The sequence below is a fragment of the Panthera tigris genome, chromosome B4, assembly GCF_018350195.1.
Source record: "Panthera tigris isolate Pti1 chromosome B4, P.tigris_Pti1_mat1.1, whole genome shotgun sequence".
In the NCBI taxonomy this organism is placed as follows: Eukaryota; Metazoa; Chordata; class Mammalia; order Carnivora; family Felidae; genus Panthera; species Panthera tigris.
The window spans coordinates 55103790-55129768 of record NC_056666.1 but is presented as its reverse complement, the minus strand read 5'-3'; the positions used below and the strand labels follow the sequence as shown (position 1 = coordinate 55129768).

At 36.6% G+C, this 25979-nt stretch overlaps 1 protein-coding gene and 1 non-coding gene across 19 annotated transcripts in view; both read left to right on the top strand.

Moving 5' to 3' along the window:
• The window catches only part of ST8SIA1 (ST8 alpha-N-acetyl-neuraminide alpha-2,8-sialyltransferase 1), a 150316-nt gene extending 124807 nt beyond the window's left edge, over positions 1 to 25509 (top strand). For 13 of the 18 annotated variants that reach the window (XM_042991924.1, XM_042991928.1, XM_042991919.1 and 10 more), the window contains one exon: positions 17117 to 18164. In XM_042991924.1, coding sequence (XP_042847858.1) covers positions 17117 to 17603 — 487 coding nt within the window. In that variant the 3' untranslated portion in view covers positions 17604 to 18164. Of the gene's footprint in view, positions 1 to 17116; positions 18166 to 21860; positions 22075 to 25220 lie in introns of those variants that run through there. The other 5 variants (XR_006219820.1, XR_006219819.1, XM_042991916.1 and 2 more) reach the window with 5 other exon arrangements.
• LOC122240602 lies at positions 20317 to 20423 on the top strand. The gene has a single exon (XR_006220382.1). It is a non-coding gene; the product is annotated as a U6 spliceosomal RNA (small nuclear RNA).
• Positions 25510 to 25979: the final 470 nt, after the last annotated feature.

Here is a 25979-nt window from a genome sequence, read left to right as displayed (position 1 = left end):
TATTCTTGACAGAGAGAATTTTGTGCTTTTTTCTATTGCATATTTTGGAATGAATTAAATGCATTTTGTGACAAAGATGCAAAAATGCTTAGAAATTCATTCATTCCTGTATGTATTTATTCATTACACAATGAATGCCTACACTATGTCAGGCATAATATTAGGGAACACAAAGATAAAGAACATTAGCCTTTTCTGAAGGAATTCAGTAAAGGAGCCAAGATAATTAAAGAGATGATTTCATAACAAGGTGATAAGTACCTTGATAAAAATGAAATGCTAAAGCAATACAAGTTAGGTACCTAACCCAGGCGTGGTGCCATGGAAAACTTTCTGAAACAGATGCCATGAGCTGAGTCCTGAAAGATTACTGACTTAGCGGGCAAAGGTGGTGTTCACACCAGACAGAAAAAGTAGCATGTGCAATGGCTTAGAGGCATGAGTGGGCATGACCTGTTTGAGGAACATCAAGTAATTAGGTGTGGCAAGGGTAGAGAGTACTGATGAGCAATCAAAAAGAGAGGCTGGGGTTGTAGGCAGGATTATGTCACGAAAGGTTTTGAGTATCCAGATTGCTCAGACAAGCTGAGGACAAGCCATAGAAAAACTGCCTTTTAATGGGTAGTGATGCAATCAAATTGGGACTTGAAACAATTACGTGGGAGCCTTGAGAAGTATGTTTTGGAAACTGAGAGATTAGTTTAGATGCTGTTGTTATGACACACAGGAACGTTGATGATCTGAAATAAAACCGTGGCACTGAAGATATGTATTAGTTAGGGTGGGCTAACTGCTGTAACAAAATATCCCAAACCATCATGGCTAAATACAATGAAGTATTCTCATTCACATACAGTGAGGGTGTATGGGGAAGGGAAAGAGTTTTGCTTCATGCTGTTATTTACAAACTCAGACTTCTTCCATCTTGTGGTTCCACCATTTTTCTAGGACTGTAGAATCCTTGACTGTACCCTCTTTATTTTGTGTTGCTGACAGAGGAAGGACTAGAGCAAATATTGAGTATCAGGGGGAAATTGTAGGGTCCAGGCTGGAAGTGTCCTACAGTGACTGTCCAGAACTTAGTCACATGGCTCTACCTAACCACAAGGGGATCTGGGAAGTAGTCCTTGTGCATGCCTTGGAAGAAAACTAACTGGGTTTGGTGAGCACATGCCAATATTTAACTGTTTTTGACCTGTAGAATTGCCATTTCGTGTGGTTCAGTCTGTACGTAATAGGACTGAGAAATGGGAAAGTAGAATCAAGATGTTATAACAGGGAAACTTAGTAATGAACTGGGTGTACAAACTTCAGGAAAGGGAAGACTCATAGCTGGGTTGAATCATTGGTGGATGGTTGTTCTATTTGTTCAGACTATGGTTGTTACAAAAGATACTGGAGGGAAGAGGATGAGTTTAAGATACTTCCACTGTTCTCCCCAGCACCTGCTCTCTTATTTTTGTACGACTTATGCTAAAATATAACTCTGAATAGCAGTATCCCCCACCCTCTTGTTTCCTATCACTCTATTTGATTTTCTTCATGGCATTCCCCACATATTGTCCTTTTTTTTGTTGTTGATTATTGGCTGTCTGTTATTACCCAAATGAAAGCTATAAGAGAACAGAGACTGTGTCTGTATTTTTCACTGCTACTTCCCACAGTGTGTAGAACAATGCCTGGCACATGATTGGTATAAAATAAATCGTTATTGAGTGTGTCATTGAATCAAAATGGAAATGGCCAGCAGTCTGTTGGTCATAATAAGTGTTAATATTTTTTGAGTGCTTACAAAGGGACAGATATTGTTCTAAATACTTTTCAAGTACCAATTCAATAATAAAACATTCCCATGAACTAGATACAACTAGTGTCTCCTCTATTTTACAGATGAGGAAACTGAGTACATACAGCTTAAGAAACTTGACCAAACTCACATTAGTAAATATTAGAGATGAGATTCAAATCTGGGTAGGTGTTAGGGCTTCAGAATTTTAACCATGATGCTATTCTGCCATGAATGTTAAATAGCTAGACTGGACATGGAAATTAGGAAGCCATTAGTATGAATTTAGATGTGAATAGAGATCAGCCTGTCCTTGAGATTTTTTAAAAAATTGACTTGGAACTCTTATTCTGTGTCTGCCAAAACATTCAATGTTCTCTATAATATTTCAGGAATTTTCATTTGCTTATATTTACATCATCATTGTTTATTCCAGTTACTGTTTCTTTGAATTGCCTTCAGCTTACTTGTCTCCTCATCTCATCTCCTGTGACTGTTCCCCTCTGTCTGCTCCACACCAAGGCAGACATAGATTAAAACTCCCTCTCCTTGATTTATCCAGAATACCATTTCTAAAGGCATTATGGATATGTAGCAAACTTTATAGAAGGTTTGAGGCAAGAGGGGAGTCACTGAAAAACATCAAGCAAAGAATATAAAAAGTGCACATCAGGCATCCCTGTTCTTAAAAATGTTTACCACCCTGTCACTGAGAATGTCCCACTTGTGTGCCATCTAAGTCTAACTTCCTAGGGTGTCACTACTCCTCATTCTTTTCTCTCCTTCTCCCTTCATCTCACCCTTCAGTTCTCCCTGCCTCCAAATTCCTGTTAACAACTTATGCAGAAGAGGTTGCTTATCACTTATTTCCTTTTCTGCTCCCAGGATGTGCTCTTAGGATTTCACCATCAACACGTCAAGCAACATCTACACCTAAACAAAGAGAATTCTTTTTCCACAAGGAACTCTGGTATTTGTTGTTAAAATGTTGTCCACCTCACTACCAGTATGAGTCCCAGTGTAGGTAATGAAAGTGAACAAATCTCGCAGAGGGTACGGGACAATTAAGAGAAAAAGAATTCAGCTACGAATGGAAAGAAAGAAGTCAGGAAGTAGCTATAAAAAGGAGTACTTTTAAGGAAATTTTTGTCTGTTGCTAGTTTTTTATTTCTGGTTAGGGAGACTTGGGCAAGTGCCCATGTTGGGGAAAGGGCCAAGGAGAGGGAATGGATGAAGGTACAGGGAATAAAAAAGGATAAAGTGATCTCTGAAGGTGCGAAAGGGTGAATCCCAGATCACAGGTAAATGAATTTATACAAGACAGGAGAGGTCTGTCTTCCCATCAGAGAAAAGCTACACAGTACAATTGAAAGAGTGTTGAATAGAGACTCAGATTGAGCTGAGCTGGAATCCAGAATCTACATTCTGCATTGGAGCTATGAAACTTTGCTAGAGTACTTAACCACTCTTACCCTAAATTTCCTCAACAGCAGAAAAGGGATAATACCCTCTTCACAGAGTGACCACAAAGCTTAAATAAGATAACGTGCTAAGCAAGAATCTTATAATAGAATTTATTGATTATTTCTGTAATTTGATTATAGGACTTCTGATTCTTATCCCATACTATTGCTAATGTCATAAATAAACAAGAGGCCATGTATTTTTTGGTCTGCCTCAAAGGGATTTGTGATTCCATGGTCTCATCCTCATTTGGAATTTTGAAAAATTTTTGAGAGTTGACATCAAACTTGTTGCCAACAGGCCAAACCTGGTGGCCATAACTGTTTTACCTGGCTGTTACTTTTTTTTTTTTTCCTTTTTAATTGAAAATCCTTTAGATAAGACATCTATATTCCATTTTCAGATCCACATTTTTATATCTCATACCTGGCCCCTTCACATATTTCCCCAGTCTGTTTGGCCCCTACACACAATTGAGTTTTCAACCCATGATCTAGATTGATTTCTACTAAAATAGCTCATGCCACAGAATACTTCCACATTACTAAATGTTCAAGGTCACATTTTCTGTCTTTACCTCACTTGGTGTCTTCTTGTCTTTGATCACTGTTGATAAACTTCTATAACGTTTTTCTCCTTCTGTTATTGAAGATTCTTCTGGTTTCCTCTCACCTCTCTGCCAGCCTACCCTTTGCTACATCCTTTGCCTACCATTTAGATGATATAATTTATCAGTGTTTTGCATGTTGTTGCATTGCTTTTCTGGGTGATCTCATGGTTCAACATGTCCAATATTGGGTAATAATAGGTAATAATTACCTTTAAAGCTACCTTCTCCTATGTGTTACATATCATCATGAAAGGAGCTACCAGAAGTCCAACCCACCCAACCCCCAAAACTAAAACCACTCTCACACCTAGTTGGGATACATATTTAACAACTGGTACAGAAGAATTCACACCAAATCAGAATGGACACTGCCTTATATATCTCACCATTGCTTTCCAGCCAAAGATCAGCCCTGCTTGTCCCAGTCACCAAAGCCAACATTTCCTTCCTTCCCTAAAGCTGAGTGGTAAGACCCTCCCTCACCATTTCCCCCATTGACTAATTACACTCCCTTTTCCCATATGGGTAAAATCTCAACCTTGATCAACTGTAGGTCATTCTTTTATCCTGTCCTGTGCCTCATCTCTAGCCATTCCTAAGGCTATAAAGCTTCACCAGAAGCTTGTTTACATTTCCCTGAAAACCATCTTTCTCACCTCTGTGCCTTTGCATACACCACCACGTCAGACAAAAATACTCTATCTTCCTCAACTTTGTTTGCATAGCTAACTTCCACTCATTCTTCAAAATTCAGTTCAGATATATCCATCTCTGAAAGGCCTATCCTAAATTGCTCTCTTCTTAGCAACATCCCCAGTCTAGGTTGGGAACCTTAACTCTGCAAATATTTTAAAAGTTTGCATTCCTAGGGCATAGTTTAGTATGTACTATGAGAGAATGGAATAGCTGGGTATGATGCATTGTTTGCAATGTGGTAAAATATTTTCCTGTAGAAGAGCCACCCCCATAGGATGAGAAGGTACACAGGAGAAAAGTATTGTGGATCAACACAAAATTAACATTCATTGACAAAGGAAAAGGAAGCAACAGCTGGGTAAACAAACAGCTGCACAAAGAGAGAGAAAAATGACAGTGAATAACCATGAACATGGCAAATGGTCCAAAATATTAGAAAAGCAAGTAAATAATATGAGGAAATGAGTTAACTTACTGGAAAATTGCTGAAACATTTCAACAGGAAGTAAATAATAAGGAAAGTGCTCAAATAAAATTATTATAGAGAGAAAAATTGGAACAAATATTCTGTGTAAAAGAAGTGGACTTTTAATGAAAGAAGCTTAAGTGAAATTAATCTGAACATTTGTGACTTTTTCTACAAATGTGTTTTGTACTGCACAGGGCACATGATAATAATATTAAAAACTTAATGAATAAAATTACCACACTCCTAACTTTTTGTTGTGTTGAAAAGAGTGAACTAGCAATTCATGATTGTTTTACTTTGCATTTATGTGATCACTAAGGAGACTGACCTTTTCAAAGAAAATGTTTAATAACACAAGTAACATAAATATTTCGCCTTCTAAAGAATGAAAGCATTCCAGACAAAGCTAAAGTTTCCCTTGACCCTCTACCTGCACCCCCACAGCCACTACCTTCCCTAGAGATAACCACTGTTTCCGGCTTAATGTGTATCTGTCCAACATTTTCCCATGCCCTTACACACATAGATTGAAGCATAGAAAATATATATCTTTATCTTGTGTGATAATCCACGATACGAATTACAGTAGTAATTCTGAAACTTTTCTGTTTTTTGTATAACATTTTATTTTGGAAATATTTCTATTTCCATACAAATGAAGCTATGTCGTTAAAAGAATTCCCATATATTATAATATAGATATAACATTATTTGTGGTGGACATTTAGGTTTTTGTTAATTTCCTGCATACTTCAGCAAACATTCATGAATATTTACTTGGTGCCATATGCCAGGGACCATGCTTGGTGTTGTGGATTTAGTAATAAACAAAACCAAGTCCTCCTTGTGGGCATTCAGAAGACACAAATAATAAAAAAAGACATGCATATATAATAAAATGTCATATAGTGATAGCTAGGATGAAGAAAGGCAACAAAGGTGACATATGGGATGGTCAGGAAAGGCTTTTCTGAGGTGCAGTTATTTAAGCCAAGATTTAAGAGATTGTTTGGCAAATACCAAAGGCACCAGCTGAGAAATGAAAGTGCTGAGTCAGAAGGTATCCGTATTGAAAATGCCAAAACATTTTCTGAACTGTTTGTAATAACTCTTGCTCCCATTTGAAGCATAAAAGTACCCATTTCTCACACTCTTTCTACTATTTATTCTCATGTTCCTTAATTTTTACCAATCACATATTGTTACCAATGTGGAAAACTGTTAGTTTGCTGTAGCTTTAATTGGTGTAGTTTTAAAAATTGGCATAAATTTATAACTTAATGCTGGTGAGATTGTACACATTTTCATATGTATATTGACCCTTTGAATTTCTTCTTCTCAGACTTGACAGTTCTGTGGCATTGTCCATTTTTCTCTTGTGTTATTTGTCTATTATTAATTTTTTCAGTGTTATTATTTAACTGTGCCAGAAAAGAGAGTCAAGGGACTGGTTCTTTTTTTTTTTTTAATCTTTATTTTTGAGAGAGAGAGAGAGAGAGAGACAGAGTGTGAGTGGGGGAGGGGCACAGAGAGAGGGAGACACAGAATCTGAAGCAGGCTCCAGGCTCTGAGCTGTCACCACAGAGCCCGATGCAGGGCTTGAACCCACAAACCGTGAGATCATGACCTGAGCCGAAGTTGGACACCCAACCAACTGTGCCACCCAGGCACCCCAAAGGACTGGTTCTTAATAACCATCTCACTTTTGTGTGTGTGTGTGTGTGTGTGTGTGTGTGTGTGTGTGTGTTAGACATAACTGACTTTTTAAAAATTTGTTATTTATTTTTACTTTTGTCCAAATTGTTTATTTAAATTCCAGTTAGTCAGCATGCAATGTAACATCAGTTTCTGCTGTAGAATTTAGTGATTCGGCACGAACATCACCTGGTGTTCATCGCAAGTGCCCTCCTTGGTACTCATCACCCATTTAACCCATCCCCCTCTCACCTCCCATCTCACTTTCCAGCTCACTTTCTTTATCAGTACCTTCTTTACATTGGTTTTCAGACATACATATGTGTTCTCTAAATATTGATTTTCTCCCATTTATTCTCTTCTTTTAGGAACTCTTAATACACATGTTTTGAAATTTTTCATACTATCTTCTCTGTCTCTTTATATTTTCCATCCAGGTCATTATGGATAGTGTCTTTAGATTTATCTTTCAATGCATTAATTCTTTTTTTAAAAAAATTTTTTATCGTTTATTTATTTTTGAGAGACAGAGAGAGACACAGTGTGTGAGCGGGGTAGGGGCAGAGAAAGGGGGAGACAGAATCTGAAGCAGGCTCCAGGCTCTGAGCTGTCAGCACACAGCCTGATGTGGGGCTCAAACCCATAAATAGTAAGATCATGAGCTGAGCAGAAGTCGGATGCTTAACTGACTGAGCCACCCAGGTGTCCCATGTCTTTTTGATTCTATAATATCTACTGTTTAATCTTTTCATAAAATGTTTATTTTCAAAGGCTGTCTTTTTCAGTTTCAGAATTTCCACTTGGTTCTTTATTAAATCCACCTGTTCTTTTTGTGTATGTTTTGTTTCATGACTCTGGTTTATGTTGTCAATCTTTAAAAAAATTTTATTCAATTTATTTAAACTAAACACAAACAAACCAACAAACAGTGCATCCATTTCTCCCATCCCCGACCCTTCACCTCTTGTAACCACCAGTCCATTCCCTATATCTATGAGCTTGGGTTTTTTGTATTTTGTTTTTCTTAGGTTCCACATATAAGATCTCTGTTTGACTTACTTCACTTAGGGTAATGCCCTGGGGGTCTCTCCATGTTGTCTCAAATAGCAAGGTTTCATTTTTTATGACTAAATTATATATTATTATGTGTGTGCATGCGTGTGTGTGTGTGTGTGTGTGTGTGTGTGTCTCAATTACTTTATCCAGTTATCCATTGATATACACTTGAGGTTGTTTTCATACCTTAGCTACTATAAATAATGATGCAAAGAACATGGAGGTGCATATACCTTTTTGAATTAGTGTTTTTGTTTTCTTTGGATAAATACCCAAAGGCAAATTGCTGGGTAGTTCTATTTTTATTTTTATTTATTTATTTTTTTTGAGGAAGCTCTATACTGTCTTCCATAGTGATTTCACCAATTTATATTTCCACCAACAGTACACAAGAATTTTATTTTCTCCACATTCTCATTAACACTTGTTATTTCTTATCTTTTTGATAATGGCCATTCTAACAGATGTGAAGTGATTTCTTATTCTCGTTTTGATTTCATTTCCTTGACAATTAATGATATTGAGTATCTTTTCATGTACCTGTTGGTCATCTGTAAGTCTCCTTTCAAAAAATGTATATTCAGATCTTCTGCACATTTTTTAATCAGAAGTTTTTTGTGCTGAGTTTATAAGTTCTTTATATATTTTGGATATTAGCCTCATATTGGATAAATGACTTGCAGATATGCTTTCCCATTTAGTAAATTGCTTTTCATTTTGTTGATGGCTTCCTTTGTTGTGCAGAAGCTTTTTAGTTTGATGTAGTCCCACCAGTTTATTTTTGCTTTTGTTGCTTTAGCTTTAGGTGACAGATTGAAAACATCATCACCACGACCTATGTCAAGGAGCTTATTGCCTGGTTTCTTCTAGGAGTTTCATGGTTTAAATGCAAGTCTTTAATTCATTATCTGTTATTTTTACGTATGGTGTAAGATAGTGGTCCAGTTTTATTTTTTTGCATACAGCTGTTCAATTTTCCCAACACTATTTATTGAAGCGACTGTTCTTTCACCATTATATATTCTTCCTTCTTTTGTTGTAAATTGAACATTTATGCATGGGTTTATTTTTGAGATCTTTATTCTGTTTCTTTGATCTAGGTACTTATTTTCATGCTAATACTATATTGTTTTAATTACTCTGTAATATATTTTGAAATCAGAGCGTGATGCATCCAGCTTTATTCTTCTTTCTCAAGATTTCCCTGGCTTCTTGGGGTCTTTGATGCTTCTATACAAACTTTAGGATTATTTGTCCTATTCCTGTGAAAAATACCATTATTTGATTTGGTATTTGCAAAATACCAAATGGTAATTTGATATGGTAATTTGATAGGGATTGCATTGAATCTGTATGTTGTTTGGGGGTAGTATAGACATTGTAACTATTATTTCTTTTAATCCACGAGCACAGAATATCTTTCCAATTATTTGTGTCTTCTTCAGTTTCTTTCATAAATGTCTTGTAGTTTTCAGTATCGGGTCTTTCACCTTTTTGGTTAAATTTATTCCTAGATACTCCCTTCGTTTTGATACAATTTTAAATAAGATTGTTTTTAACATTTTTCTAATAGTTTGTTATTAGTGTAAAGAAATGCAACAGATTTTTGTATATTGATTTTGTGTCCTGCAACTTCACTGATTTTATTTATTATTTCTAACAGTTATTTGATGGAGTCTTTAGGGTTTATGTAATATCATGTCATATGCAAATAGTGATAGTTTTTCTTCTTCCATTCCAATTAGGATGCCTTTTATTTCTTTTTCTTACCTAATTGCTCTAGCCAGGACTTCCAATACTAAATTGAATAAAGCTGGTGAGATTGGGCATCCCTGTTTTATTCCTGATGTTAGAGGAAAATCTTTCATCTTTTCACCATTGAGAATGATATTGGCTGTGGGGTTCTCATATATGGCCTTTATTATGTTGAAGTACATTCCCTCTTTACCTGCTTTTTGAGAGTTTTTATCATAAATGGATGTTGAATTGTGTTAAATATTTTTTCTGCATCTGTTGAGATGATCATGTGGTTTTTATTCTTCATTTGGTTACTGTGGTGTATCATATTGATTGATTTACAAAAGTTGAACTATTCTTGCATCTTCCACCCAGTGATATGCACTTAAGGTTCCTTTGTGTCTTTTCATGACTTGATAAGTCACTTCCTTTTTAGTGCTGAATAATATTCCATTATATGGATATAATACAGTTTATTTATCCACTCACCTTAGCAATTCATCTTGATTGCTTCCAAATTTTGACAGTTATGAAAGCTGCTGTAAGCATGCCTGTGCAGGTTTCTGTGTGGACATGAGTTTTCAGTGCCTTTGGGAAAATACGAAGGAACGTGATAACTGGATCTTATCAGAGTATGTTTAATTTTGTAAGAAACCACTAAACTGTCTTCCATAGTGGCTGTACCATTTTGCATTCCTACCAGCAGTGAATGAGAGTATCTGTTGCTCCATATCCTCACAGGCAGTGTTGTCAGGTTCTGGATTTTGGCCATTCTTCTAGATACCTAGTGGTACTTCACTGCTGTTTTAATATGCATTTCCCTAATGATACACAATGCAAAGCATCTTTTCATATGCTTACCTGTCATCTGTTGAAGTCTTGGGCCCATTTTTTAATCAAGTTGTTCGTTTTCTTATCATTGAATTTAAAGAGTTCTTTGTATAGTTTCGATAACAGTTCTTTATCAGCTGTGTCTTTTGGGCACTTGTTTCTCCCAGGATATGGTTTGTCTTCTCATTCTCGTGACACTTTCACAGAGATGTTTTTAATTTTAATGAATTCCAGCTTATGAATTATATCTTTCAGGGATTATGCCTTTGGTTTTGTATCTAAAATGTTATTGCTATAACCAAGGTCACCTAAGTTTTCTCATTTATATTATAGGAGTTTTATAGTTTTGCATTTTACATTTAAGTTTATGATCCATTTTGAGTTAATTTTTGTGAAGGCCATAAAGTTTGTGTCTAGATTCAACTTTTTACGTGTGGATAGTCACTTGTTTCAGCACCCATTTGTTGAAAACGTTATCTTTGTTATATTGTATTGCCTTCGCGCCTTTGTCAAAGATCAATTGACTATATTTATGGGGTCTGTTTCTGGGTTCTCTGTTCTGTTCCATTGATCTGTCTATTCTTTTGCCAGAACCACATTGTCTTGATTATTGTAGCTTTATAGGGAAGCTTGAAGTTGGGTAGCGTCAGTCCTCCAAGTTTGTTATTCTCCTTCAATATTTAAGAGCGCCTCGGTGGCTCAGTCAGTGAAACATCTGACTTCTGCTCAGCTCATGATCTCACAGTTCATGGATTTGAGCCCCACATTGGGCTTTGTGCTGACAGCTCAGAGCCTGGAGCCTTTTTCAGATTCTGTCTCCCCTTCTCTCTGCCCCTCCCCTGCTCATGCCCTGTCTCTCTCTGTCTCTCAAAAAAGAATAAATGTTAAAAAAATTATAATTCCCATTTTTACCAAAATTATACATGTACATAGTTTTAAAATCAATTAGTGTGGCAAAACTTAACATGGAAAGAAGGAAACTCTTGTCTCACATTTTCTCAAGTAATGTTCTAAGAGATTCATCTTCTCTAGTTGATTTTTCTCCTGTTGTGTTTTACTTTTTAAATTTTTTTCAAGCACAAGTGAGAGATATTAATTTATTGATATATATTTTAAATTTATGCTTCAAAGTACTGTAGAAAAATGTAATTACTTTAAAATTCCAAGAGAAAGTATGAAATATATGAAAGTCGACTGTCTCTTGTATCTGAAGTCAGCATAATTTCAAAAACTTAGAGCATTTTGACTTTTCATATGTTTCTTGTTGGACTTTAAAGCAGTGTGCTTAACTACAATTTTTAACTTTTCAGTTTATCTATTGATTTCTTACGGAAAAATAAAGATTTCTCTCTCTTTTTTCTGTGATTTTCTCTGTGAATGCCATTCACAGCATTCCTCCATTCATACTTACACTTTCCTAACCTCTCAATTAAGATTTATCACAGTTAATTTAATAGTCAGTGCTTACTTTACTGTTCACATCTGAGACAAAAAGTTTATTTTATGAATATTTGATATCCTGCTCAATTCTTAATTTTTTTCCTGTTAAGTTTTCTCCAAAGCAAAGAAAGGCTTTCCACTCAACAGTCACTAATTCATCTCCAGACTCCCATTAGAGCTATAAATCTTCTTTCATTATTCTCAACATGTAAGTCTATCAGAGGCACTTTTTTGTTGTTGACACATTCTTTCAGGAAGTGGCTTTTTCCTTCCACTAGAATCTGATTGATAGGCTTCTAGGCTGCTCTGTAGCTGTTTTCCTGAAGATTTCCTTTACCAGAATTCATTAATTATCTTTTTAAATTGCCAATAGCTGTTTCTTGTTACCTAAATATTGTTTTTCGTTTTGTAGTATCCTAGTCTTACTTAATGAATGCAGTAAGCAATTAATATTACTAAACAAACCATTACAGATCTTAAGAGTTTCCTTCTGTCCCTTGAATGATACTGGTTTCCTGTGAGTTCTTTTATTCTTCCATTTTGTTCTCTCTCATAGTGGAGTCTTTCCTTCAGTATCTTCTGATCTTAGCTATCTGTTCTTGTTTAACAACTGGAAGCTCTATGCAGAGACTGAACCTATCACAGGTAGGCTTTACCCTTGGTTGAGAGGGTAGCAAGGTGGTTTTCTTCTGGGTGATTCCCAAATGTCATTATATGTCTTTTCTCTTGGATCAGTGTCAATATTCTACTTAGGAACTATAAGCTTGACTACCAATATTGTATGGGTTGAAAAGAATCCTCAGTTTCCCCTGGGCTGGGCCAGCTCTGGGCACAGAGTCACTGTTCCTCCCAAGAGGCTCATATTCTCTTCATGCTACCCACAGTGATAATTGACCAGTGCAAGATTTTAGGGTTCAATCTACTTGAATGTTCTAGTGTGCATAATCTCAATAATAACCTTGTTGATTTTTCCAAGACACTCAACTTCTCAGTATTTTCTGCCTTTAGGCATGGGGCACTGCTACCTTTTAGAGCAATGCTCAGCAAATTAGCTTATGCCCTGGTGTCTTTCTATAAGCACTTTGTTTTTCAGAGGTAACTCAGATTTGGGGATTCATTGAAGGTTTTCCTTTTTTGTTTTCAAGGTGGATACAGATCTTTAAAAATATATTTTCTTTCATGTCTAGAGATTTGCCGTAAGAGGCAAGAACTGGACCCTTAGCTTTCCTTATTCTATTCAGTTTAAAACTGAAGCTGAAAATTTAACCCTTTTCATTACTTGCAATTCCCTTTGGATCACTTATCTATGCTTTTGTCCATTTTCATGTCAGTATATCAATATCATCAGACTGTATAGTAGTATCAGTATTGAGCTTCTGTATTTCTATTTGTTGAAAATATTTTTCAGAGTCATTCCCTTTTTTAAAGTTTATTTATTTATTTTTGAGGTGGTGGGGGGGAGAGAGAGGGAGAGAAAATTCCAAGCAGGCTCCACGCTGTCAGCACACAGAGCCTGATGTGGGGCTTGATCTCACAAACCAGGAGATCATGACCTGAGCTGAAATCAAGGGTTAGATGCTAACTGACTGAGCTACCCAAGTGCCCCAGTGTCATCATTCCCTTTTCATTTTAGTTATCTTATTTTCATGGCGATGAAATTTCACATCTTGACATAATCAATTTTGTCAATATTTTCCTTTGTAGAAAGATATTTTACAAATGGCTGATAAATTCACAGTTGTGAATAAACTTTAAATGTTTATCTTACTTATCTTGAATTTTCTTGTCAAATATGAATCTATTCCCCCTTAAAATTTCAAATTGTTAAGTAGTTAGCTTGATATTAATTGCTTAAAATTTCAATGATTTTTGCTTTATTATCATGTATTAAATTTATTTATAAAATGCTGTATTTCTGTATTTTTGTCGATACATTTTTCTATTTCATGCCCATATTCATTATATATTTAATCATTTCTATTTTTAACAATTCATTGGCCAATCTCACTTCATTTTCTTCTTTTTTCAAGTTAACAGTTTTCCATTTATATAGTACACAACTTTGTGAGCTAAGTTGTAAAAATCGAAAGATGAATAGGATTTTCACTTGTCTTCAAGGAAGACACAGTCTTGGAGGGTAGAATCAGTCCATACTAGAAGTTCCAAGAAGACTCCTTTGAAAGCTTAACTTGGAAGGAAGGAATGAATAATTTTTAGAAGGAGAAGTCTGAGTCTTGATGCTTAAGCAGAACTTCACCAAGGCAATGAATGGATGAGCCAAAAGGAAACTGTCATTGTAAAAAATGAGGACAGGTGCACGTACAAGGATGGCTGGAGCATAGGGTGAGGGTATAGAGAGAATCTGAGTATGAGGCTGGAAAGATAAGCTGGAGCACTACTCTTTATAATTCTAGTTGCATTTTTTAATGTTAGTAAAATTCAAGCCACCCTTGTTAAGCTCTTGATTAGGATAGCATTAAATATATTAGGTGTACCATAAATAAGTATTGAGTTGAATTAAGTTCTTAGATAATGTCATTTGTGGAAGAATGGGGTAGGTAAAAATAACAAAATGGTACATGTAGGCTGGTTCTTTAACACTGACAAAAAATTAAGCCTATAGTAAATTCAAGCTGTGTGTTCTTTTTCGAAGTTAAAACTCAAGGAAGACTGCCCTCTTCAAGAATAATCAGTCAGCTTTAAGGCAGGGAACACAAAATCAATTTCCCTGATTTTATTGGAGCTGTCTGTAATTCTCATTAGTGTGTAGTCCACTACAAAGATAGGGGTAAGTTCTATTAGCCAGCAGAGTGATGTGGAATAGGACCCATTCTGCACAGCAATAAGGAGGAAATGGAAGCAAGAAAGGGAACCGATAGAAGTAGACTAATTGCTCTAGAATGTTGATATGGTGAAATGAAAATCTAGAATCTAGCTTGGGAACCAGTACAAGCATATGGTGAAGTGTCTCATACTAAGTTCTAACCATGCTTAGAAGATAGAAGGGAATAATTCGGTAGAGACAGAAAGATTAAATGTTTTAAAGAGGGGAGATCCACTTTAGAACATGAGTTCTTTAGAAAGTATGAAACAGTTTGTCCCAAGACACAGAAAGGAAGAGGGAGTTCTTCTCCCTGTTAGAATTGCAATAAGGATAAAATTAGAAGATGTAAAGAAAGACATGTTGAAGATAGATGCAGAGAGCCAGACAGCTTACCCGGATGGCTTTGGTCTTCTAAATAAGTCTATCCACAGGACACCTGCATCAGAATCACCAGGGAGTGAGCATCCTGGGTCACTCTCATCAGAATTACTAAGCACAACTTAGTAGAGTTGGGAGGGAGGAATTTGTGTTGGTCAGGCTGGTCCAGCTCCAGAATATGTTTAAATGTGCTTCCATGGTTTCTTCTAGGATAGAGTGATTCCACTTACAAACCCTGTTACCTCTTTTCTGTTTGTCAGGGCCTAGACAAATTTGCTAAAACAGGCTGCTGAATCAAAGACATGAGGAAAACTTGGGCAATTTTCCTCCTTTGGGAAAATTGCTTAAGGAATACTCCTTTCTTGGCAGGCAGAGTTAATGACACTGATTGCTACATAAAATCCTGTGGATTTATTTACTCAGAATTTTAATTTCACGTGTTTATGATGAAGCCTGCCAACATGTTATGGCTCCATTCTATTCTTAGATGCTTCTGCTCTACCTGCACATAACGTGAGATGGGTGACTGCCCTGTGTGAAAGAAAACAAAAGTGGCAAGACCCTAGTGTAGTTCATTGTCTTTTTTCTCTTTTTATACTTGATCTATGTCAACAACCTCCTAACTGCTCTCCAAGTCACCAGCCTCTTCCTTACCCAGATCACCAGAGTTACCTTTTTTAACACAGACTGACAACTACACAAATGATGAAATATTTGTAATGCAAATAGTAAGTGCTATGAGTACTCACTGCTGTAAAGTTTCCCCATCGCTGCAGAATGAAGTCCAAACAAATTAGAGACACATGAGGTTTTTTGCAACATGTCTTATCTTCAACCACTACCTCTACCATTCCCATCTCCCACCTTCCAGGGAAACAGAATCCTCATTATTGTGTCAATACACTTTTACCCTTGCCTATGACCAAAGTGTTTCTTCTAGTTTAGTTGCTATTCTTCATGTTGTTCTCCACAGGAGGTGTGGGACTCAGTGTCATCCCCTGTCTGTAGCTTTCTCAGGCTCCACTCCTCTCCCAAGGCAGGATTAATTATTTTTTCATCTGTATTCCACAGTACTTTATACAAATATCCAATGTTCCATTTAGAACATTATGTTGCACTCATTTATATTTTTGTTCCTGCAATTGGACTTGAATTTTCTGAGAACAAAAATTGGGTCATTAAATTTTTAACTCCCCAGTACCTGACCCATAGGATGTATACCATCAATTTTAGTTGAATGCACTTGAACCAGAGATCCTCTCTTTATTGAACCCAAACTGAAAGAACATAGGAAAAAAGAGTTCTTTGGAGCAAGCAATGTGGTCAACTCTGTCAGCATCATTTGATAGTAGTAACGAGTCTTTTTTTCAGTGTAAAATTATAGTTATAATATTTAAATTAATCTGAATACTTCTATTATCATAGAATTTCAATGGGAAGAAGTATCTTCAAGGTGGTTCCTTTGATTTGCAGATGAGGAAACCAGTCCTGTGCTTATATCAGATTGGACAAGTAGTTTTTATCCAAATCCTATCCAATAACCAAAAACCTTTGTGAATTTATGAGTATTAAACCATTTTTACATTCCAGGCAAAAAATTCTGGGAGAACAAAATATACAGTGCATTTTAGTTCAGAAGGAATTCTAGTAAGGAATCTTAATCAGAATTTAAGATGTTAGGTTTGGCAGAAGCCAAGCAACTTGATGAGAGATAATTGGTAAGATGAAGGAAGATTTTAATTTTTTAAAATTTTTTATTTACTTTTGAGAGAGAGAGAGAGAGAGAGAGAGAGAGAGACAGAATGTGAGTGGGGGAGGGGCAGAGAGAGGGGGGGGACACAGAATTCAAAGCAGGCTCCAAGCTCCATCCACACTGTCAGCACAGAGCCCAACCTGGAGCTCGAACTGTGAGATCATGACCTGAGCTGAAGTCAGATGGTTAACCGATTAAGCCACCCAGGCACCCAGATCAAGGAGGATTTTTAAATACAAGTGAAGCATTTTTCATTGTTTTCATGTCCTCTGCCTCCCTCCTGCCGAGATAATGTGAACTATCAGGGCCATCAGAAGAATAGTGGGTTTTGATGAGTTCCTTTTCTTCAGGTTTAATTGACTTCTTCTCTTTAATAGGTTTCAGAATCTGCTGTGGTCCAGGAAGACATTTGTGGACAACATGAAAATCTATAACCACAGTTACATCTACATGCCTGCTTTTTCTATGAAAACAGGAACAGAGCCATCCCTCCGGGTTTATTATACACTGTCAGATGTTGGTGCCAATCAAACAGTGCTCTTTGCCAACCCCAACTTTCTGCGTAGCATTGGAAAGTTCTGGAAGAGTAGGGGAATCCATGCCAAGCGCCTGTCCACAGGACTTTTTTTGGTGAGTGCAGCTCTGGGCCTCTGTGAAGAGGTAGCCATCTATGGTTTCTGGCCCTTCTCTGTGAATATGCATGAACAGCCCATCAGCCACCACTACTATGATAATGTCTTGCCCTTTTCTGGCTTCCATGCCATGCCAGAGGAATTTCTCCAGCTCTGGTATCTTCATAAAATTGGTGCACTGAGAATGCAGCTAGACCCATGTGAAGACACTCCACTCCAGCCCACTTCCTAGGGACCATGGGAAAAGAAAGAACTGAGCCAGGGTATTTTTGTTAGATTTTTTACATGACTCCAAAAGGAAATGGTCAAGTCGTTTCATGGATTCACATGGGCCACTTGGAAAAACAAAACAAAACAAAACAACTACAAACCCCCGAGAGAAACTCTACTTTGATGATGGCTTGGACGACAAACAAGAAATGAAAATCCTATGAAATATTTTGTAGCAGATTGTGGATTTGCAACTAGTAACACGCTGATGGAGTATGGAGTAATGTTGGTGAAACACATTTACATGGTTCTGATCTAGAAGGTGCAGTTCACAAACAAAACAGAACTCTAGCTGCTGAGGCTGAGGAATTAATCAAGGTAGAGTAAAGGAAATGCCAGGGCAAAGTGTTACTGATTATCAACACAATCTGGCTTAAAAAAACCTATCGTATATTATAGAACATAGGTTTTTAAAAAATTAATATTTATTTTTGCCCTATTGAGGGGCAGTGAGTGGGTGATGAGGTAGATTAAAAAAAAACCTTACTGAGTAATAAAGATACGAAACACTACAGCTAATTATTATGATTTGTTGAATCAAGTCTATGTTAACTTTAGTCTCCTTCCATTTAAAAAATGTTAAATAAGAATTGCTTCCTCTCCTTTTGTCAAATCTACTTAGACAATGTGAATGAAGCATTGTAGAATTTAGACTGTGTTGGTTCATAGTCTGGATAATGTGAGATACTTTCTCTTCTCAGAATTGAGGGCATAAACTCCATTTTAGGCCTGCATTATTTAAGCCTATTTGTATTATTATGTTATTTCAGTGCAAAAAGGCTGCAAATATGAGTGCATTATTTATTTGCAAATTGGCATAATTGTCTTCCTAATTTAATGCTCAGAGATGAAGTAAAGCACAATAATGTAAGGTTTAGTCTGGAAACAGACTGGAGGGCACATCCCTTTTCTATCTACCATTGTATATTATTCACTCCAAGATACATGCAAACAAAACATGCATATATTTATGCATACACACACACATACACACAGGTAAACAAAGCTCATTCCCATACAAGTAGGAAAGCTGAACCCACATGACCTAGTGTGGCAAAATCTGTACCATTGTCAAAGAGCTACAAATGTATATTATGAACTACCCACCTCACCTTGATAAAAGACAGGCCGGCTTACTGCTGTTTCTCATAGTGCTCACACCAGCGTCACCCCCAAATGCTTACCCCAAATGAGCAGAATTGTTTTACTCATTCTGACTCTCCCTAACATCTCATGAATGGACCTTGTGTTGAGGGTGGTGACACAAGGCATGATTCATACAAGTAAAGGGATGTGAATTTGTAGATGTTGATTCCCCTGGTAGTAGCAGGTAAGGCTACTCCGAAAGAAGCTTTTTACATCAGCTTTCACACTGCAAACAAGCTCTACTGACAGATTACAAGCAGCCAAATGTGTTTGCATGTAAGAGGAAGATAAAAGAGGCCTCTCATTGTCTTTGTGCTTTGGAATGCCTTAATCTAAAGGGAGACACTAGAAATCACTCTTTTCATTCTTTTAAATGTCACCAGAATGTAGACAAACTATGCCAAAAAGTTCTGCTTCATTTTTAATGGTAGAGACTTAGTAGACCACATAAATTAAAGCAGGTGACAGTTTTTGGTGGGTTAATTTAAAAGATACTGAGTCAACGAAGCCCTTGGAAAAATTCAACATCACTGGAATAGGCAATTTCTAAAGAAGAGTAAATATTGAGGTTATTATAGAAATCAGCTGTTAAAAAATGACTGGTTGACCTAACACAGAGTATACTGATATTTGGAAAGTTAAGAATTTGAGAGTATTGATATCTTGTAGAACTGATTTGCTATTTTGATTCTATATTGCTGCAAAGAGGTTAACGAGACTGTACTATGAGTGAGTTATAGTAAATATGCACTATATGTGAAACCCTAAACCTATTTCCTCTTTAGACCTATTATTATTTAATAATTACTGCAGAAAGGAATACATTTGTATCTATACACTTCATCAAAGGTAAAAGGGCTAATGAAAAACATATATGTCACACAAATTAGTACTTTAACTGATGAAATTGTTAAAGTGTAATTAATGAGCTCCCTAAAACCCATTCGTCACAGTTCCACTGAAACTGCTATTTGGAAATTTCACATCTTGTTATGATTTCTGGAATAGATTTATATAATATAGTGTGCAATTTTTAGTCTATACATTTGTGGCTTTGGAAAGGCAAACAGAAATGGCCTGAGATGATAATGTTTATTTAGACCAGTACTTCTCAACTGGGGTAATTCCCCTCCCCTATCTGGTGACATTTGGCAAGGTCTAGAAACATTTTTGATTGTCATGATTTGGAAGGTGCTACTGGCACCTACTGGACAGTGGCCAGGGATCCCACTAAACATTCTACAGTGCAGAGGTCAGCCCCCCACAGCAAAAATTACCCATTCTAGAACATTAATAGTGTCAATGTTGAAAATGCTGGATTAGACCAAAAGAATACTTTGACTGACACAACTTTTCTTCACTTAAGGATACATATACATGCTCACATCATTCAAAGTATGACTACAATTGAACGAGAATGTTTTCTTAGAGTAGATTGCAGTTGGCGTTATTTTATACTGACAATGCATAGGTATGCCATCCATATTCCCTTTCTTGTGGTTAGATAGATGTATCTAAACTTAGAAATGGTGCTTGCTTCGGCAGCACATATACTAAAATTGGAACGATACAGAGAAGATTAGCATGGCCCCTGAGCAAGGATGACATGCAAATTTGTGAAGCGTTCCATATTTAAAAAAAAAAACAAACTTAGAAATGTGTGTGTGTGTGTGTGTGTGTGTGTGTGTGTCTGTGTATAGGGGCATTATAGCATAGGCTATACATATCTGTCCTTCTTGAAATACATGTGTCCCTAAGTGAGGATCTCTCCAGAATTATCTTGCAGAATAGTCTGGAATACTCTATTACTATTAAGAAGTTGAATTCTAAGCACCTATTATTTTATCTGAAACTGAGAACTTCAGAATTGGACCTCATACTTTGCCAAATTTGGTCAATGACACTTTAATACTGCTGACCCTTAAGGTTATCTGAGAAGATATTCAGGTTATAGTAGACACACTCAGTAAGAAAATATTTCATCACTTTCAACGCATCTGCCAAAAGAGGGAGTCAACCTCTCTAATCTTTAAATTGCTTTTTATTGACAAAAACTAGGTTGCTCCATGAGGGCAAGAGAGGGGGTGAAGAGACTGAAAATGGGTACCTGATACGAGTTTTTAACTTTTATCAGCTCCAGTTTGAGAATTACACTGATGCTAAGGATCATGAGTAAGGGTGACCTCCATTTAATTTTAATCACACGTTAGCAAAATTAAGATGGGTGAAGGATTAAGTCATTCTCCAAGATAGAAAAGTGATTTTTATATGAAATATTTTTATATGGAAGAGGACAGTGGATACATATGCTTTATATAGAGTATTTGACCAACAGTTTATATAACATTGTGCATCTGAACTGCAACTAACACATGAAGTTAAGGAGTGCCCCTGGGATTTTGCTTCCATATAGTTCACTGTTATTTTAACAAGGTAAATATTCCAAAATGATACAAATGACCCCAAAAGGCAGATGTTCAGACAGTACCTATTGGAGTTTTTGATGTCTCATGACCTTCTCTTGGCTACAAACTTTCTTTAGGATACATATAACTTATACCTGGAGCAATGGGCAACACAGTTTAACAATCTACATGGAAAATAATGGAAGAAATCCCAGGATTCTGAATTTGACAAAAATATTCTCAGTCAGAAGCTCTACAGAAGTGTTATAGACTATTCCAAATAGAAAAAAAAAATATCAATGACGTTTCTTCTTGTTAGCCACTATCATAGTTTTGTAATTTTATTATATATAGCTTTCCATTTCTTTGTTTGAAAAATCAGCCATCTGTAATTTTAATTTTTATATTTAAAAATATTGACTTTGTGAAAATTTTAACCGACAAATCCTTGTTAGGTGAGACCTAAAAGGTCACAGTCCGCCAAAAACTTTAGGGAATTCTTATTCCTATGAAAATTTTCCCACCAGAACCAGGTAATAATATCTGCTCTGTTTACAGAGTTCCAGAGGTCAAGAGCTGTAAAGACTTTTGTGAGAATCTGAGGGAAAATACGGGGAGGAGTAAGGACTGAGAGCAGTACTGTGCTTTTTATTTCTTCATCTTCCCAGGGTAGAGGCTGACTCTCAGACTCTGACTTTTAGTGAGCACGCATCGAGAAACAGCTATAAGACACCTGAAACTTAGATCAAGCTCCCAGCAAAGTGTGTAGTAACTATAACTAAACATGACCAGCAATTTTAGCAGTTTGAATCCACCGTGTGCCAGGGAGAGGATGAGGCAAGTGGAGAGGAGGAGACAACCCTACTCCCAAGCTTTCAGTATGTAAGTCAGAGAAGTCTCTGCCCTTGACCTTGGCTTTCCAGCACTGTTTCTGCTGACTACCAGGGAAGCTGGCTTGTCTCTGGGGTCAAGCTTGTAGTCTTGTGACTGGAGAATTGGTGTGGAAATTTGCTAAGATGCTTGAAATTTTACACTGCTGTAAACAGTTTTTTTTTCCTCTTAAACTTGTGCTCTCTAAATTTGGGTGTCCTGTGACAGAATTCTAGTCACCCTGACCTAATTATGGCCCTGTCAGTGATTATTAAAAATGGAGCTTTTTTTTCTCCATGCAGATGAATTTTCTAAGTTCTTGAAGCCAGGGAGATATCAAGTATAGCTGACCCTTGAATGACACAGGTGTGAACTGCATGGGTCTGCTTATACATGGATTTTTTCTAATATAGTACAGTACTGTAAAAGTATTTTCCTTATGATTTTCTTAATATTTTCTTTTCTCTAGCTCACTTTATTGTAAGAAAATAGTATATAATGCAAATAACATAAACTATGTGTTAATCGACTGTTAATGTTGTTGGTAAGGCTTCTGGTCAATAATAGGCTATTAGTAGTTATGTTTTGGGGCAGTCAAAAGATGTATGCAGATTTTTGACTGCACGGCAGGGTTGGGACCCCCAATCCCACATTGTTCAGGGGTCAACTATTTTCCACCGGTTCTTTTACAGTTTCTTTAAAAGCCCTGGACACTGATCCAAAAGAATCCAGAAGCTTAGAATGTTTGTTTGCAACTCCTAACCGTGAAGGCAGAATATTTAGGTTGAACACTATAAGAGTCCTATTTTGCAAGAAGAAAGACACTTAACATGAAGCTACAATTGCTGTGGCCTTTTTCCTTCCTATCATAAGAAAAAGGATACTACTGGCTTACCCTCAGCCAAGAATTTACCCTCAGTCTCTTACAGTTTTTACATACATCCTAGAGGTGAGGGATCGAAAGAGATGTGTGGAAGGAAGGCTCATTCAAACATAACATGGCCTCTGCTCATCATCACAATACGGAAGAAGTACATATTTCTGTTAAAGCCCATGGCTATAACTTTTTTAAAGCACAAGAGAGGAATTATATTTTATGGTCACTTGTTTGCCCACCTCCTGTGTGTTCTTATTGATCCCTACATTGTGCTAAAATCCCTTCTAACTTTGCTTTCTGTTAAAGCTGTAGGAGATAATCAATGATGCAAAGCTGCCTGGGAGTTTTATAGAGTAATATTCAAATATATTGATCATGTCTCTTTCTGCTTCTACATAATTAGATTTTCTCCAGTTATTTGTCATTTTAAAAGTGTATGTGTCACATGATACCAGTAAACATCTAAGAAATGTGATTTTTATCCAGGGCAGAGAAATTGGGAGTCAGATGTGTCTGTTTTTCTCTGCATAGGAAGCAAAATGGAAAATTGTAATAAAGAAGGGTTTAACCAAAATGAAAAAGAGAAAAGAGGAAATCAGGATTTTAATTGTGAAGGACCATTGACAGGGATCTTAGTCTGAAGCTAAGCTCAGAGCACAGAGGCTGTTGTCCTTGAGCACAGTCCCAAGAATAGAACCTTCCAAAACCTTTTAAAGGAAATATATTGTTATGCAGTAATTATGGCTCATGATGAAAAGACTCTAGAAGAAGCAGTGTGAGAACCAGGTTGTGAGACACTTAGGGAAGAAGATGGAAGAGTGGCACCTGTTTACCTACTTGGACCCTTCTGCCCCTCTTCGAGTTACGCTTTCCTTGGTGTCTATGTTGGGATATACAAATGCTGCCATTTTCATATCCCCTTTTTATCTCCACTTTGACACATATGCAAGATTATTATTTAGGTCTCCTGTCATGATGAGGCAGCAATGGTAGGAAGTGAAGGTGACCCTTTGAAACATGGTCACCATATGCATGGTGAGAGTTAGAAAGATTTAGATGCATTTTCTCCTCTCTGTTTTAGTGTAAACACACACACACACACACACACACACACACACACCTTGCATTATTCATGCCCATTGAAAAGAGAAAAATGTCTGGCTAGGTGGGGGTGGCAGAGGGTGCCTTAACTTTTTCTGGCTTGGCTCCCACTTCCTTTTGTATTTCCTTCATGTACCTGTCTCTTTAGAGGTGTAGCCATGTCTGTTCCAAGTTGTATCTTTACCATCAGCAAGAACTCTTATAACTGTAGTGAATGTGACTACTTTACATAAATGCACAATAGTATATAGGCCTTGGAGATGTCTGATAACTGTATGTAAATATCTTTTGTTGAAGTAGTAGAACCTTCTCATAAAGAGCTCCTTAGGTGATAGCTACAGGAGAACTAAGATGATTAGATTCAAATATGTGTTTCTCCAGCAAATACTAGCTTTCATGGAAGCAAGGAAACAATTTGTTTCTGTTTCTCATTCACTCTTAAGCATCAATTCTTTGGGCTTTCTTGTCCATAAGTTACTATAGATATCCCTCTCATACAGGATTCACAATTTGTAGTGATTGATGGTCACAGGGGTACATCAGAGTCAGACACTAGAGGGAAGGGGAGAGAACAGACAAGTAGAAGCTCCATTGAAAAGGTTGTTTAATTTTTTAAAAGTCTAGAACATTATTAGAACTCTACCACACAGCATAGTCGGTCTAAAAAGTTTTGAAAAAGTTTCTTGCTGGTCTCTTTAAGTTGACTATTGCACCTTATATATCCTTCCACATATGTGAAAACTGTTTTTCAAGAGCAAATTTGCAGGGGCGCCTAGGTAGTTCAGTCAGTTAAGTGTCCGACTCTTGATTTCGGCTCAGGTCATGATCTCACAGTTCGTGAGTTCGAGCCATACATCAGGCTCTGTACTGATGGCACAGAACCTGCTTGAGATTCTCTCTCTCTCTCTCTCTCTCTCTCTCTCTTTTCTGCCCTTTCTCCTTCTCTCTTTCTCTCTCTCTCTAAAAATAAATAAATAAACTTAAAAAACTAGCATATTTGCAGATTGGAAGTAAGAGAAAAATAGAAATTCAAATATTCTTTCTCATACAGTGTAGCTTGATTACTGGTCCATGGGGGCAATAATTCTGGAAAATATCTTAGATTAGACTATAAAACGAAATAATCTTTGAAGTATACACGGAATTACTTTTTCCTAATGAAGCTAAATTCTGTTGGCAGGAGGTGTGGGGAAAATCAATGCTCTTCATTCCTTCTTTAAGTTTAATATAAAATGTAGCAGGTAAGAAAAAACTTTAACTTGTACTTTTTATAGTGTGACTTAAAAAAAAGTATCTATCTCAGTTGGTTCTACTGAGCGGTTTCCACAGAATCTAAATGTAATGTCATAGGAGGAGGTTTGCTGTAAAAACATGTCTTTTTCTTTGGTGTGTTCATTGTAATTATGGCTGGTAGTGAGAAGATTCAGTAAGTCTCAATTTCTCTACCTCCCTTACTTGGAGAAAATTTGGAAATGTACCCTGTGAATAAAATGATTTTTTTTATAGTGTGTGAAATCTTTTTATTTCCCAGAAGCGTATGGGTGATTCTGTTTCCTTTTCTCTTCCTTCTATTTTGTATCTATATCAGCTACACTGATTTTTTTCCTTCTAGATGAAAACTCATGCTGCTTGGTGAGAAAATTATTTTAGAAATACAGAATTATAAATCCTATGAATAGAATTTAGAACGCTATTGTTACTCTTATGCAGGTGAAAGGCATTCTCTATTGGGCACAGTAGAAAGAAAATTGAGCATTTATTTAATGTGATATATGTACATGAGCCTATTTTTTTCCAGTGATAAGATTTTCCCTTTATGTAATGAATCAATATCAGTATGTGTGTCCTAGAGTTCTTTAATAAATTGCTAACAAGATTCAAAATATTTAGATTCCCCTTCTGCTCATATGGGTGACCTTGACACGCCTGGGTATGACTT